We start from the raw sequence: 17,161 nt of genomic DNA, 5'->3' as shown, positions 1-17,161 counted from the left end.
TTTTTTCACAATTATAAGCAGTTACCCCATGAAAATTCCATGAAAACATAAAACCCCCCTTCCCTTTCCTAAAAATTAGAAACCAACCTACATCATGAAACTTGCACAAATCTCCAACCTCTAATCTATTCCAATTGACACATAAAGCAACTTTCTGCTATGAAAATGATTACAATTTGCTCGACTTATCAAAGTCAGATGTTAGGGCTTGTTTGGCTGCTAGAATTGGACTGGAATAGGGATATGTAAATACTCAAAATTTCAAATCCTCCATTTGGATGCACCAAATCAGATTTGGACATAAGAATACATATTCCCATTTTGCCCCAAAAATTGAGCATTTACAATTCCACATAAATAGATGGAATATCAAATTCCAATTCCTATTCCCATTTGAGTTTTTCATAATTTAATAAATTTTTTTTGATTCGTTGTCCCAAATCCATGATTAACAACATAGTAATACAAATTTGCAGAAAATGGTGGATTTTGTAGTCCACACAAGCCTTTCTCTAGTGAGCCTAATCTAGATGCAATTCTACTTGACACATAGATTATACAAAAGTTGTGATAATTTTAAGTCCAGATGGATCTACCTTGAAGGAGAAAAGCTTAGGAGCTAGATAATTTCACAACCTCACGATAATTTTGGTTCTACCATGATAATATCAATTCCAACATAATCTTTCCACCTCTAGGGCTTCCATTAATGGCGACCATTGCAGACCCTCTACTATATCAAAGTCAACAATATGCATTTGCTTTGCATAACTTGAGGTGAAATGCTCCAAAATGCCCTAATCCAATCTTCCAGTTTGATTAAAAGAATCTTCCACATTTATGCAAGTAAGCAAACAAAGGCTAATGAGAATGATTCACCTAGTAAGAAAGCAAGATGACCATGTACAAAATGGGCTTTCCTTCTATCATAGATGCAAAACCCAAGTGGATGGCAATGAGAATGGATCATGTGGATGTAAGCAAGCAAGAACCATCAAAATATAACAATCAAAATATTTGCAAGTCCAATACCCTTGTATATCCATATCATGTAAGCGAGGAGAAGGTTTTATATTTAGGAATAATAAATACAGAATAACTGTAACACATCGAAAATAACAAGTTCCAATGCTCAATTGACGGCCAAACGGCCCTTAAAGCAGCTCCCCGCAGTGAAAAGGATCACATCTTTTCGACTATCAAAGCAAGCAAGCTGCATGGACAACCCTTCCGAAAAGAGGATATGGCAGAGCAGGAGCGGCAGGACGGCGATGCCAAGGAACGAGAGGTTTCTAAGCTAGAGGCCATTGTTTTGGAATCTTTCATTTCTTCCTCCCAAGAAGAACAACTACGCCGAATTCCCGAATGGGAGCATGAATCGCAGAAAGAAAGCCCTTCCAAGTTGCTCCCGTCTTCCCAGCAGACAACGCCAACGTCCTCTCGCCTTTCTGCCCAAGACAAATTCACAGTGGGCTGTCGTCCAACAATGATATATACACCAACGGATACACAAAACTCAGATGAGAAAGACGAGGAAGAGGAACAGCCTCCTGCAAGTGCTAATGACGATGATGATAGTTTTGAACCCAAGTTTGAGAGCGACCGAGATTGTTCCCTGAGTACTCAACCCCAAAATTTCGTACTCGCCAAATCCTTCGCCTTAGGTGGCCTTATTTTAAATGACCACTCTCCATCCCCAGTTAGATTGGAGCTTTCCGTACCTGAACCGTCTTCCGTTTCTTCGAAGAGAGTCCAGAGAATTTCAAAGTCTAAGAAGAAGATCAACCCTAAGTCTGCTGCTTGTCGCCGAATTATGGGCGAGGAGGAGGAGGAGGAGAAAACTCAAATGGAGACCACTCATAATGCCATAGTTTTTCCTGATATTGTTGAAGATATCTCCGTCGATATACGCAAGCCTGCTACGCAATTGGGTGCTGCAACACACATTGACCGATTTGACAGCCGTCCAACCCCGAATTCAAGTCAAATTGACACCCAGTTGGTCCCAAATCTCCATACCCAATTCGACAACTATCAAACCACCAATTTCAGTCCCATTGATACGCAGTTGGCCCCAAATTTCGAAACCCGTTGCTTTAAAGACTACAACCAAACTGATACGGAAATGCCCTTTTCTCGTAGCTTTGCACAAGGGCAGGAAAAAACTAGTGAGGGCGAGGAAATCAGGGCATGCAGAGTTTTACCAACTTATTTCACAACTGATTCCGTGCAGAAAAATACACTTACAGATCTGGGAAAGGATACCGAAACAGGACAGAAAAGGGATAGCCAATCTGTTCCAAAGAGGCGGCGCGAGGAGCACAAGCCTTTTCCAAAGACACTTATGGATGTCATCATGCATTTTTCGGGAGAGCCTCCTGTTGGGTTCGAGGATGCTGATATTGTGGAAGCAGCTATTAAGGCTGGATATACCTTCCCCCCACCACTTTCTAGGCACCGTTATCAAACATAGCCAATGTGGCACACAGATCAGATAAGGCGTCTTACTTTCTCACAAATTCCAGGGATACATGCAATGGTAATCTTCTTTACTGCCGAAAATTTTCCAAATGCAACGACCAAGTCAGTCTCTAGGAAAATTAAAGAAATAATAATTATCAATCTGTACATCATATGGGATGATGTATATCGATAGTTTTGGGAATGGTCATTAATGAATCAGCTGTAGCCATAATTCTGCTAGATGAACCTGTGGATAATGATTTTTTTCCTTTCCCCAGATGCCATCAGCAGAGTTTTGGTTATGTACACTGTAAAAGATGTTTATACTAATTCAGCAAGGCACCTCATTGTTGTCTAATGTTTCTCACTGAACACATGCCAATAATTTCATCAAACAGAATCTAGAGAATTAGAAGTCAAAACTTTTTTGGTTCATTTATATGCATTTTACTTTGGACCTTGATGGACGCTAGGTGATTATTTTGAGTTGGTTCGCCGGCAATTTAATGGCATGTTAGGATTTTTGTGGTTTCTGAAAGCGTTGTTGATTTTTAAAAAAATTTCTGCGGTTTGCACAATCCGAGATTGGAGTTGTTAGAAATGGGGTCGTTAGTCTGCTTTCAGTTTATTTAAGGAATGCCTTCGGTATTTTATTTAACTTGTAAAGATCATAACTTAGGAGTATTCGTACATATTTGTTATTCAAACTGGAGGGACAATGTCAACATAATAGAAAATGGGGCAGGTAGAGGTTCTGGAAATGGCCTGTCAAGAGCCTAACACTCTTTCAATTGTGCACGTTCCCGAGGGAGAAACTTCACAACAAAATAGGGCAAAATCTTGAAAAATAGTTCTGAATGAGCCCAAATATTCTGGTACAGCTGCCAAAATTGTTATCTTACTTTGTGCTGTTTTAGCGCTAAAACATGTCACGGAAGTCCTAGAAATGACTATTTGGTAAACATTGTACAAGACACGTTGTTAACTTTTTAACATGTAGGCCAACATCCCCAGCATTTCTTTCTTCAAAGAGGTTATGGAGTTGTACAGTTTGTCTGATTGATTTTGTACTCAAAATCTGCAGATAGATAGCAAATCAGAAAGGTATCAAGCTATTTGTAAATTACCTTACTATGCCTAAACCCAACTATAAATAAATAAATTATGAGTGCAATGGCTATTTTACAACAGCTATTTTTAAAACCTTTTTAAGTTTTTGGGATAAGGACTTCATAACCAATGATGCGGAGTCCATAATTCATCTTAGCCTTTTATAAACCAAAATCATTATAAAAGGAGACAAGCTCCCAAATCTAGTGGATTTTATACCCTATATTATTCATGCATTCCATCCTTCTAATCTTCAGACAGGTTAGCACATTTGTGATATCTTCTCCTCTCCCATCTTGCACAATCAGACAATTTATCCTGCATTGTATCCAGGTAGCTTGATTCATCATTTTGTCTTTCTTTTTTAACTGATAAATTCCTCTTATGCAGTACCGTTTGGCCTGGATGCCCTTACTGAGGCTTCCATCAAATCTACCAAAGACTGTGCCAGCCCCTGTCTGATGGGATATTTGACACCCAAAATTTGGAAATGGTAGTTCACCTGATTCAACATTCAACACTTTGTACATTGAAACATGCAACATGTCCCTCGGAGATTTGAACATGTGTCAGTTATGAAAGCCTTGTCGATTAACCACTTGAGCTCATCCCGTTTGATTTAACTGACCATTAAATGCTGTTTAATTCGTACTTTCTGTCAGTTTTAGGCTTTCACTTATTTTATGAAATTTCAAATTTTCTTATTTTTGGATAGTAGTTTTCTTTTAGTAGAGGGAGTGTGTGTGTGAGGGTTCCCGCAGCCAAATTCAGGAGAAGTGGTGGTTTAATTTGTAATGAATCTGTGTTGAAGATTTTAGCTGTGATAGAGATCTTTATCTCTGATTTTGCTATTGAGAAAATACCTCTATATTGTGTCAACAGCTGGAGAAGATATTTATGATAATTTTTGAGATAATATTATATGAAGAGATATGTGTCATGTGAAGAGTCATTTGTTTGGAAACTTGAGGAGTCTTATATTTGGAAATTGAAGAGACTTTCGAGTGTGATATGAAGAGTCTCATTCTAATTTCTGTATGTGATTGCTTAGTGCAATGATGTACTGTATCAAGTGGAAAGCATTGTACTTGAACTCATTTTTCTTATCAATAAAAGGGATTTTTTTTTTGGTGTGGCTGGGTTTTTCCCTTCAAGCTGAAGGGTTTTCCCAGGACAAATGCATTGCATCTTTTGTTCCTTTTTGTTCTTCTTTGTTTCTATTTTCATTATTTCTGGGCAAAACATTAACATGCTATCAGAGCCAAGTTTGATTACAGCATATAAAGAAGTGTTAATGATTTATTAGCTGCATGAGAGGTAATCTACCAGTGATGATCTACTGTGAATTTTCTCAGAAATATTTTTTTAAAGATGGGCTGTGATGATTCTTGTCCCTCTGTTTTATTCCGGAGCTGCAAAACTGGTACTATTTGTCATTGGTTCTGGATTTTATCGTATGTCTCTCTTTCATGTGCATGCGCTATTATTATTTTCTGACACTATACATCATATCATCAATTTGTCTGGAAGCCTAAGGGTTCTTAACAGAGATTTTAGAGGTAGTGGTTGTGGCGTTATTTGTGTCTATCCATGAGCTAACATGCATATAATTGCTGCAACCTCTTTTCTTAGAGCGACTCGAAGCCTGACCCTCTTTAGCACTAGTTTTGCCCATGTAATCTGTACTGCTTCCAATAATCATTTTCCTCCCTCATCTTTCCACTCTATTGTTGCTCTTTGAGGGTTGCAAACTCCAGTTGAGAGGGGTGTCGAGGGTTTTGAAATTTAAGGGGTCTGGAGAATTGAGAGATTAATGCTGCCTGAAGAGTCCAAAATCTGATGAAATACTCCTGTGGCAGCTGGCAATAACAGCATCATGCTCTCAAAAAATGGTTGACGACATCCTTTTACCTTCTTTACTTCCTTTCTTTTTATGTCTTACGCTTCCTAAGTGGTCACTCTCATTTTCTGACCTGGCATCATTATTTCTGTCTTACTTGGAAGTTCATGCACAAGATGGCTTGGTATTGTTGCTGCTAACGTGTCCGTGTGCCTTTTAAATTTTAGCGGAAGTCTCCTTAATATCGAGCAGTTTTGGTATTATTGGTTATAATGGAATCATGTGTTCTCTTTGCCGATTCATTCTTGGCATATATTTGTAACCAGCAAAGTCTGTTCATTTTGTAATGACAGATTGGTGTCAGTCCGTCTTTCTTCCTTTGTTTGTTCAAGTAGATCAAAGAAAACGATGTTGATATATTGTGAGTTCCATTTTTATTCAGTTAGATCTATTACAAGCCCATCGGCTAGTTAAAACTTTGAGTATTTGCTAAAATTCTGAGAACGAGCAGTTGAGTCCAAAGAGAGCTATCAAATATTTTGAATAAAATTGGGTATAAGGTTGTCAACACGGTTGCTCCGACTTCTTCAGCTGTCATCTAAGCAGCTACTAAGGAGTTGGAGAGAATAGATGCATTGTTTTAACAATGTGCTCATTATGATTGGAGGGTTGAGGAAACTAGACAACAAGGAGATAAGTATTTTGTGATATTTGATTTTTTATTATAGCACTAGGAATAGTGTTTTGTTTTAGAATTGATCTCTATATAATAAGTTGACTTAATGAGTTATTAATTAATCTCTCTTGGTTGCAAGGAGATAAGTATTTTATGATATTTGATTTTTTATTATAGCACTAGGAATAGTGTTTTGTTTTAGAATTGATCTCTATATAATAAGTTGACTTAATGAGTTATTAATTAATCTCTCTTGGTTGTAGGGTACAACAATAAGCAATGAGATGAGGAGTGATCATGAACACTATAATGTTGCTTTGATGATACCATGATATTCAAAGGGAAATTGCGTCAACTATTCTATTGTGGTGATCAAAGGTATCCTTGTTGAGAGGGAGTCTCTATGGAATCTCATCCATTCTTATACATGTTGTTAATGAGTTCTTCTATGAGAGGGAGAAGTTTGAGGTGAAATCCCTTGTTCCACCCTTTGTGAGTAGGTATGGTGGATCCACCATTTGCGATGAGGCATGGTGGAAATGCATTCTTCTCTGGGAGAAGTTTGAGGTGAAAGCCCTTGGATACACCCTCTATGACGAGGCATGGTGGAAATGCATTCTTCTTTAGGAGAACTTCGAGGTGAAAGCCCTTAGATACACCCTCTGCAATGAGACATGGTAGAAATGTATTCTTATTGGGGAAAAGTTTGATGTGAATACCCTTAGAACACCCTTTGTGATGAGGCATGGTGGAAATAATTTTTTCTCTGGGAGAAGTTTGAGGCAAAAGCCTTTGGATACACCCTTTGTTATGAGGAAAGCTGTAAATGCATTCTTCTTTAGTAGAAGATTGAGGTGGAAACCATTGGACCACCCTCTGTGAGTAGGCGCGGGGGAAGTCACTTGCACGACTCCATGACTTTAATTTTTACGTGCTTATGAAGTAACTATGGTGAATTATGTTATGCTAAGCTAACCTGTTTTAATGAGATGATAATTTATCATTAACATCTTTCGTTGCGGCTATGTGTGCCTGCCATACTAAAGATCTCTTTCTTGCTAAGAGGGAGTGTTGAAGATTGTAGCTGCGATAGAGATCTTCATCTCTAATTTTGCTATTGAGAAAATACCTCTATATTGTGTTAATAGTTGGAAAAGATATTTATTATAATATTTGAGATAATATAATATTTGAGATATAATGTCCCCTTTTTTGGGACATTAGAAAATTTAAAGACAGTGTCATATAATATTAAAATTGACTATGAGAGCGTAAATTAAATTTATAAAAAGGTCATTTTATTTTTATAAAGTAGGCAAAAGTGACAAGGAGGGATAAGACGAAAAGACAGGAAGGGAGTCAAAGAGTCAGAACTTTGAGGATTAAAAAGGAGAGAGACTCATTCTTTCGGACATGCTTGGTTTATGATTCAGATCTCAGTTTCTCTCTTGCGAGAGTTATTCAGAAAGCTTCAGCTTCCATCCAGCGTGAGGACATAGTCCCTCGTGCCGGTAGACAGTGGACGCATGCCCATTATTTGTGGAGACGTCACATCAGGTGTCTCGCGTGTGCTTACAGGTTCTTTCCTTAGTATTCCAATCTGGCTATAAAATTGTGTTTAAGATTGGATTTTGAATGCTAGTTATTGTATTGCTGAGGTATAATGCAATAACACATTTTAAGGTACTCTATGAGAATTTATTGGTTTATATTGTTGGTTTGTAATGCCTCTTCATATGTTTATGTTTTGAATATTATTTTGAGAAAGAAATCGGGTAAAAATATCTATTGAGGATATTTTAGTGGTATCAGAGCTTGGTCTTCTTGCAATCCTATGGAGTCATAACAAAGACAAATTTTTATAAGGATTTATCAAAAATATTTTAAGCTGATAGGAAGTATTCGGAGTTTACGAGATTGAATTCTGGGCATACATTTGTTGTGGTCCATCTACTTAGAATACTGGAAAACCATTACAAATGGTGCAGAGGGAGATTTTGTAAATGGTCTGCAAGGTGGGGGAATGTTTCAAATTATTCACCTGCCGTGAATGTTTGGAAAATAAATATTGGGAAAGAAAATATTGGTGCCATATATCTTATGACCTATTGCGGGATTTTTTAAGAGTACAAAGATAAAATCTCTAAGTTTTCGATACTCTTCTGGTTTATATCTACAACCTTGATTGGAGGCGATTCATAGGTGCCGAGCTGGGATATGTTAGTCTAACTAAGCGGCAACTAAAACTCTTGGAGAAAGAAAAAATCAGTCCCAGAATTTGCAAAGTAATAGGTGACTCTAATTGTTTGCTAGCATAGGATGACAACCATGCGGAGTGTTTGGACGTAGCCCCAAACCTTTTTTGTTTAACTCTTGGCAGAATCATTGACGGACGAGCTCCTTCTACTATTCACATAACTTTAAGGTGACTAGATGTGGTCTATTAGCTATAGAAGAATGGAGCATAGGTATTAAGCATTTCACAAAAGCGATTGCGTTGGCATTGGAGGAGCACAAATCAAATACAAATTGAGAAATATACAACCATGACATACCTTGCCAGGTGATGGTGTTATCAGTGTTGGGAGATGGGTTTGAACAAGGATTGATTGTTTGGAAACATGGTGAATGCTCAGGTCTCCGTTGGGCTCTCCAATTGTAGAATTGGGTGACGAGAAGTTGTAGGAGTCCATTCCTCATGCTTACATATGCTCAGGTGATCGAGATTGTCACCACAGAGATGTCTGTGGCCTGGAAATTCCATACAATACTCACCCTGCATTAGGTGATTGGACAAACCTTCCGTACTCTTTAAGACTGACCATGTTGTTGTATACAGTGGGTCAAGTGTGTCCCAACGTGGACATCAATCTGGATTTGACATTGAAGTGTTGCTATAGGTGCCATTGTTTTTTAGATGTTTACTCAACTCATATTCTGTAGCTTTTGCTTTGATATAAGTCCATTCATCTGTGTGAATTGCAATAGTTGTAAGAGAAGAATCGAGCAAACTAGAAACGTAACCCCTTCTCTCATTCGTGTTTGCCACGAAATTGTAACATGTCCTAGTTGGAATGTAACCATGGAGTTCTTCTTTGGCATGGAGGGGTTAAAAATAGTGATTTTAAATAACAATAGTAAATAGGGATTGTCAGTTGTCCAAGTTGGCATTTAAGATGAACAAGTTAGAATTGTAGGAGCTTAATAGCGGCAAGAACCCATGCTATGAGCAATCTTTCAGAAGAAGGCTACTAATTCTTCACCATGCAAAAGTTGAGTTGTATTACTGAATTAATAGAGTATACAAATTTAGTAACGAGTCTTTGACATTGTGGTTGTTTTGGGTGTTTGGTGCGAGTTATTAGTACCAAACATTGCCAACGCACCTTGAGAAATAGTTGTGGGTATTTGGCATTTTCCTTGATGGTTGTTTCAGTGGTTTGAAATTGTTCCAGAAATCAAGAGTGTTTAGTTGAACAACCAACTTAGATACTTGAGATGTTAAATATCCATTTGTGAAAGAGGAACACAAGCGTTGTTGTAATTGAGAATATTGAAGTGAAGATCTGAAGGGTGTAGAATAAATCCTTCGAAGGAGATTTGTGGTCAATTTTAATATCCAGATGTATATGCACATTTCAAAAACCAGGGTACAAACATTTGTGAGAATTGATATAGTCAGGCAAAACAGGCAGTGATATAGAGCTTAATATATGTATAAAAGAGAGCCTTCTTTGTGGAGTATTATCACACTCAGAATAAGGGATCTTTGCAGGAAAATCAGAACCAGCTTAGGAATATGGGTTAACAGTATTTGAAGGCAGCAAGAAAACTTAGTTTAGACAGGTTATTACAGTAACGATCTACTCAGAGGAATTTAACATTACATTCAATCGTCCTCAGCTAAGAGACTTGTAGAAAGAAAAACGATTGGGTTGGTTATACGCCCTTGGGTTGCAACTAGAATACATGGAATCCTCAAATGATGTTCTCTCCAAATTGGAAGAGAGAGAAACTTATTTGACCAGTATATAGCAGGCAGATTGTAGACTCTTAAATTGGGCTTTACAACCTTCAATAGTGACCTTGGTCCAACCCAGGTTTATTTAGCATCCAGATAAATAGGTTAACCTTGTGGTTGCTTCTTGTCTCAATGAGATTATGCGAATAACATCTCCTACAACAGCCTATAATGATGTGGTGTTGAAGAAAATTTTGTAGCTGATAGTGAAGAACTTGAAGGGTTTACAAGTTAAAAGAATTCCAACGAGGCAGGAATAGATCTGCTTGACATGTGAGGACACTAGTACACTCAATCCTATTTGTGGGAATCGTAATAATGAAGAGGAGGCAAAAGAAATTCAGACCAGCGCAGGGAAAAATGTAGATAAGATGATTTCAGATGTGGATAAGGAACATACAAGTTTCTACGTTGGTGATTTGGAGGTTAGCTTTGATAAACATGTTGATGAGGCCGGTTGTACTCGAAGTAACATGTTGGAGTCTTTGTATGATGAACCATATGTTCTTCATATGCATGATATAAATATAGAGGAACAATCCAAGATGACACTGCAAGATGATGAGTTGCTTCAACATGACAATAATGAGATGCATGCCTTAAAGAACCAATTGAAGGTTAGTGAACACATGGTTGTGGCATCCTTGGTACGTTATGACAACACTTACAGGATGGTTGAGGATCTTTATAGGAAGGCTCAAAAGGGAGTGGAAGGAGATTGGCTTGTTGCTGATTTGCAGGTAGTCAAAACAACCCTTGAATCTATGAAATTAGATTATTTGTGTTTGCTTTCCGACATGGATTATATTCTTAAGGTTGCTGGAATATATGTTGATTTGTTGAGTAAAGAAAGGAATGAGATCATGGAGCTCAATAGGGAGCTTAAATATGCTTATGAGGCATTGGGTGATACTCAAATTTCTCTTCAGGAAGCGGAAAATTAGGTTAGGATCATGAATCATTGATTGGGAACATGAGGGTAAAGAGAGGCAGGAGTTTTTCCAAGTAATTGATGAACTTGATAGCATTCAATAGACTTATAACTTGGATAGTTGTCCCAAAAGACCAAGTACTAAAATTTCATATCACATTTAGCTTGTAGACAAACCCATGTTTGAAGTAGATGCTGATTGGACTTTCGATAATCCCCTTTTTGAGATAAACGAGGGAACTCCTTTTGATGGTCATGAAGAGGATGATCTTGACTTAAGAATATTGGATCCAGATACAGTTCCTAGCGGTGAATATTGGTCACAGGATTGGTGTGGTGAATTGACTACAGTTGCTCATCCTTTGATCAACCCAAATATGGTTCCTGATTTCAATCGATATGGGAGTTGGATGGATTTCATACATCAACCATTGAATAGATCTTGGTGGAGTATTGATGAGAGTTATGTTTCAATCTTAGGGAATGGTTTTCCAGCTTCATTCTTACTTATAGCACCTATGTACTTAGGGATTCTCTGGATTGATGATGACAGTATGGTATTTGATGTGCCTGTGGTGTTGTTTTCAGCTTTTGAGCAACTTGTTTCTTACATCAACTATCTAGGTCGGGTCGTCACCATCTACTGAGTTATACATTGCTCCTTGATACATTTATGCCTCATCATATCAACTGGTCATGACAACAGGGTTTGGGATCCAGGTGTTGACTGTAGGTATCTATGGCATTTCGAGGATTTTGTTGTAGTTCTACACACTTTGAGACTAGATGCAATTATGATCAAAATTGTACAACCTATAGATGCAACAATACTTCATAGTTTAACTTGGGATAGAGGAATCTGGTTGATGGAAGGGTTGCATTTTGACACTTTGCTCCGCGATGTGGTAGGATTTGTTTTCAGATTGGGCTACAGAGCCACTTGCAGATTCATATGGGATCTTGGCATTGATTGTTTGAGAACAAGCAATCTCAAGGAGGGAAGACTTGTAATGTCCCATTGTTTGGGACATTAGAAAATTTAAAGACATATTCATATATAATTAAAATTGACTATGAGAGCGTGAATTAAATTTTTAAAAGGTCAATTTAATATTATAAAGTAGGCAAAAGTGAGGAGGGATAAGATGAAAAGACAATAAGGGAGTTGAAGAGTCACAACTTTGAGGATTAAAAAGGAGAGAGACTCATTCTTTTGGACATGCTTGGTTTATGATTCAGATCTCAATTTCTTTCTATGAGAGTTATTCGGAAAGCTTAAGCTTCCATCCAACGTGAGGACGTAGCCCCTCGTGGCAGTAGACAGTGGGCGCAAACCCATTGTCCGTGGAGATGTCACATCAGGTATCTTGCATGTGCTTATAGGTTCTTTCCTTAGTATTCCAATATGGTTGTAAAACTATGTTTAAGATTGGATTTTGAATGTTAGTTATTGTATTGCTGAGGTATAATGCAATAACATATTTTAAGGTACTTTATGAGAATTTATTGGTTTATATTGTTGGTTTCTAATGCATCTTCATATGTTTATGTTTTGAATATTATTTGGAGAAAGAAATCGGGTAAATACATAGTTACACCACCCTGGGAGACGGGGGGACAAGTTTCCGAGGCAGGGGGACAGAGGGGCCTTGATTTGGGGACAATAGGGGGACGGCGGGGGGATGGCGGCGGGGGATGGGGGGGTGGCGAAAGGAGCCGGGGTATATATACTATACATATGGCAATTAAAATGCTAGTTATGAAAAGATGTACTACAATTATACAATATAAGATACAAAGATGTAAAAAACTTAAATATTGAACATTGCATTGAAGTTTTCAATTGGAACATCATGATTCATGATCAAATGACAAACAAACAATGAACATTGAACATTAAACATCAATGAATAATAAATATTAGTCTAGACTCTATATTTCAGCCTTCGGATCAATAGTATGAGTATATAGCTTCTACTATCTAATAGTAATCAATGATCATATGAGTTGTGACATAAAGATGATTATAATAAGTATCATTTGCCATGAATCATGATATCAAAATAAGTATATAATGCAAACAAAACTTACAAGTCTCCAAGAGTCCAAATCAAAATGTCAAATCAATGAAGGAGACTTCTTGGCATCCCCCCGCAATGAAGGAGACTCCTTGGCGTCTCCCCTTAGTGAAGGAGACTCTTTGGCGTCCCCCCGCACCCACAGACTCGGAGACATCTCGCCATCTCGAAGACATCTCCCCCATCTCGAAGACGTCTCATTGTTTTCGGCGGCAGTGGCGCCGCCCGAAACGCCGAGACTTCGTCCCCTCGTCCCGGGGACGTCCCTGTCTCCGAGTCGGCCCAGTTTGGGGGGGGGACACATCCCTGTGTTATACTGGGTAAATATCTATTGGGGATATTTCAAGAGATGTGTCATGCGATTGGAAACTTGAAGAGTCTTGTATTTGGAAATTGAAGAGACCTTCGGGTGTAATATAAAGAGCCTCTCATTTTAATTTATATTTGTGATTGTTTAGTGTAATGATGTACTATATCAAGTGGAACACATTGTACTTGAACTCTTTTTTATTATCAATAAAAGTGATATTTTCTGGTGTGGCCGGGTTTTTCCCTTCAAGCTCAAGGGTTTTCCCAGGATAAATTCATTGCATCTTTTGTTCTTCTTTATTGCTGTTTTCATTATTTCTGGGCAAAACATTTACAATTTGCTCCTGCTGTTAGTTTTAATTTTATTTTAATTTCCTGTTCACTCTTACGAGCTCTTGCATATTATAGAAAACTCTGCATCAGTTTGGTATTAGAGTATCCTAAAATGTTGGGATTTGAGAACTTGTGAGGAGAGGTTTGAGTAGTTGAGATGAGAGTCATGGCTCTGGCTGTCCATGTAGATGTAAAGTTGTTTTATGACGAGGGATAGCCAAGTGGGAAGAAAGAACAAGACAAAGCAGAGACGAAGAAAATCAAAGATAAGCAAATGAAGCTGAAACACAAGGATTCAAGGGATGTCAAAGGTGAAGACAGTTGGTAGGCATGAATATTTAATTTGTGAGCAAGAGCTATTTTCAGATAGGGAAGCCACTGAGTGTAGGATCTGTCAAGGAATATAATTGTTTGATTAGGGAAAGACTAAATTCCTCGAGGAGTCAGCATGATTACCAGTGGGCAGTAATATGTTGCACTGTGTTACCTTGAAGACTATGAAAATATTGATGATTATAATGGGAGAGGATAAGTGTCTGAAGACTGCAATGAAGAGTAATGTTGCCTATCACTAGAAGTGGCCCAAGGTGTTGCAGTTGTGGATGCAATCAATATTAGAGTTGAAGCAGCAGCAGAGAGAGATCTTTGAAGGTATCATATGTGAGGATGGAGAAGTAGCCCACATGAAAAAGGCCGACATTGTGAAGAATGCATGTGAACGGCATCATATTGTGAGCATCCTAGAAGTTGATATGGTAGCAAAAATAGATTAAGAGAAAACAATGGGCTCTTGACAGTCTGTGGCAGGGCAAGAAACAACGGAAAAGATACAAACTACAAAGACAAAATTGAAGATGCCATAATATTTTATTCCCTTACCTTGAATTTTGTTTCTAATTTTTTATTGCAAGCACAATAAAAGGTCGGGGAAATGATGAGAAGAGCCATTATTGCTTCTAGTGGAGGATAACTGCTCAAAAGTGGGTCTAAGACTGTAAGATGCTATGAAAATAGAAAGAAAACCATTTGGTACAACAGGATGATTTCTGATCTAGCAAGGGGCTTGAAGTAGAGAGAAACTATGTGAAACATTGTAAAAGCACCTAATTTGGTAGAAGGGCAAGTCAAGGTAGTTAAATTCTTGGGTTATTTGATCCTTGAGGTTCAAATTCCTGAAAGATAGGGAGGATGTATGCAACCATTAAATCCCAATCAATACCCAGTTCCTATTATGTTAAATTATAATCATTCACTTAATCTATGGAATGTCGTTGTGACCACTGTATTGGGTTATTTAGGAATTTTTCTTTGTTTAGGATAGCATTTCTTGTTTATTACAGGGAGTGTGATGCTCAGATAAGATACAGTAGGGTGAGAAATTGGGCTGTGATACTCATTGAATAACATGTATGCTGTAATCAAACTCAAAAATAAGAGTGATTGTTAAATTTTTATGAATTCTACTTCTTTTGTTAGTTATTTTGCTTCATTTTTATTTCTCTAATCAATAAATTGAATTTTTAGAATTTCAAATGATAATTCTTCTGTAGCTATTAACCTTCAACTTTTTTGTCACAAACAACTTTCTAAAATTTCAGTTACAGATTTTAACTATTTCAATATTTGATTGCCCTTGATAATAACCTAGTTTTTGGTAAGATTTCTTCCTTTTGTTAATGATGCTTGGTATTGTCTGTTCGGAACTTTTACCTATTCAGTTTTCTAGAATCTTCTTCTGGCAAAGTTGGTTACATGAAATTGCTGGTACTTGCTGGATAAATTTGTTATCAGATGAACAACTGGGTTAAAATGGAGAAAAGGGCCTTTGATAGTAGATTTGGTGATTTGAAAGGTGAAGATTGTAATATCTCCTTTTTGGGATCACCTTATACTTTACCCTAAATTCACAATTCCAAATGTAACAAGAAACACAATATAGCTAGGGATCTTAACCTAGAAATAAGATGAGATAAGCCTGTCTTGGAACCTGCAATCAAATCAGATAATCATAATGCATGTAATAATTCTATTTTTAGGGTTATGTCACATATACATATTGATTTACACAACACATCTGAATGATTACATGGGAGTTCAATGTAATGTTCTCGTTATAAAATAAATAATAAATTAATCTTTGTAACGGGCCGATTGATTTATTTTATCTCGAACCCATTTTTATTTTTGTTTTCGAAGTTTGTGGCGCCATCGGCTATCTTTGTACACCCTCGGAAAGGTTTCCCCGACGGGTATGCAAGCACGGCTTGTAGGAAGTCTGTAGGTATACTTTGGATTGTATTTTCTTTGTACTGCGAATTCTTGTTGGGATTCACTGTGGTTCGCCATTTCGGAAGTGAAAGATCTTCCCTATTTGGCTCGTGCGGTTTTGGTGGGATTCAATCCTCACCCTATTCCGTTGATGTATGTGTTACTTCTCTCGGATCGGGCAAATCATAGCATTATCTTCCGGCAAATCATTACCAGCATTCGAATCTCTATTGTGGTGTAGATTTCATGAACATCTTTTGTATATGATCAGGTTTGTGTTTGATCCAACTGTGCATTTCCATTTCTGTACGTTGAGACATCTTCACCTTCGTATGACCCTTCTCTATAACTGTACTGCTACAGTAGCCACCATATGGCCTGCTTGCTGGGATCACCGTACGGCTTGTTGAGACACCGTACGGACTGCCAGACCCTCCGTACGACATCCTGAACATAGTGTACAGCTATCCTGTCGTACGGCTTTCAGCTCTAACCGTATGCCATCTTGTCATAGTGTACGACCCTGTATGCATTACTCCATTCACCGTATGGACATTCTTAATTTGCAGATATCGTACACCACACACCCTCCATACTCACCGTACAACCAATTACTACATCCTGTACGATTTCTCTCAGCTCACCCAATTGCTCCCCTCTCGTACACATTGCCAGTTCATTTGAAAATCTGAGTTTCGGTGTCCAAGCCTCTGCGAATGGGAACAGGAACATTATAGTGGTATCAGAGCCTAGTTCCTGCCAGCCTGTGGATAGTGAATGAGAGTTTATAGCTGGAAAAGGAGGACACATTCCGTTGATCGAATGGCGGACAAACGGGAACCAACCGTTGCCGAACTTGTGGCTCTTTTGAGGGAACTTGCCAGGAATCAAGCACAGATCACTGATACGTAGTGACTCATGGAAGAAACTCTCAAGAAGTTGGCAGAGAACAAAATATTTGGAGAACAAAATGGTCACAGCGCAGACTCGGTGACGGGAAAATCAAACCCTCAGCTAGCACGCTCTCGGCCTTCCATGTCGACTTTTCCACCACGGACGGAGGCACAACACGATACCTACTTCGAGCTGAATCCTATGCCAGAAGAAGAAGCAATCAAATTTGCTGCGTTGC

General features: G+C 38.1%; 1 protein-coding gene across 1 annotated transcript in view; it reads left to right on the top strand.

Moving 5' to 3' along the window:
• Positions 1-1,132: 1,132 nt before the first annotated feature.
• LOC149536280 (uncharacterized) overlaps positions 1,133-17,161 on the top strand; it is a 74,456-nt gene continuing 58,427 nt past the window's right edge. The window contains exon 1 of the mRNA XM_089803182.1: positions 1,133-2,539. Coding sequence (XP_089659308.1) covers positions 1,244-2,473 — 1,230 coding nt within the window. The 5' untranslated portion in view covers positions 1,133-1,243 and the 3' untranslated portion in view covers positions 2,474-2,539. The remainder of the gene's footprint in view (positions 2,540-17,161) is intronic.

Source organism: Cupressus sempervirens, chromosome 10 (assembly GCF_028749045.1).
Source record: "Cupressus sempervirens isolate cs-2001-9-10 chromosome 10, ASM2874904v1, whole genome shotgun sequence".
Classification (NCBI taxonomy): domain Eukaryota; kingdom Viridiplantae; phylum Streptophyta; class Pinopsida; order Cupressales; family Cupressaceae; genus Cupressus; species Cupressus sempervirens.
Note: the sequence above shows the minus strand (reverse complement) of the source record. Positions and strands in the feature narration are given on the sequence as shown.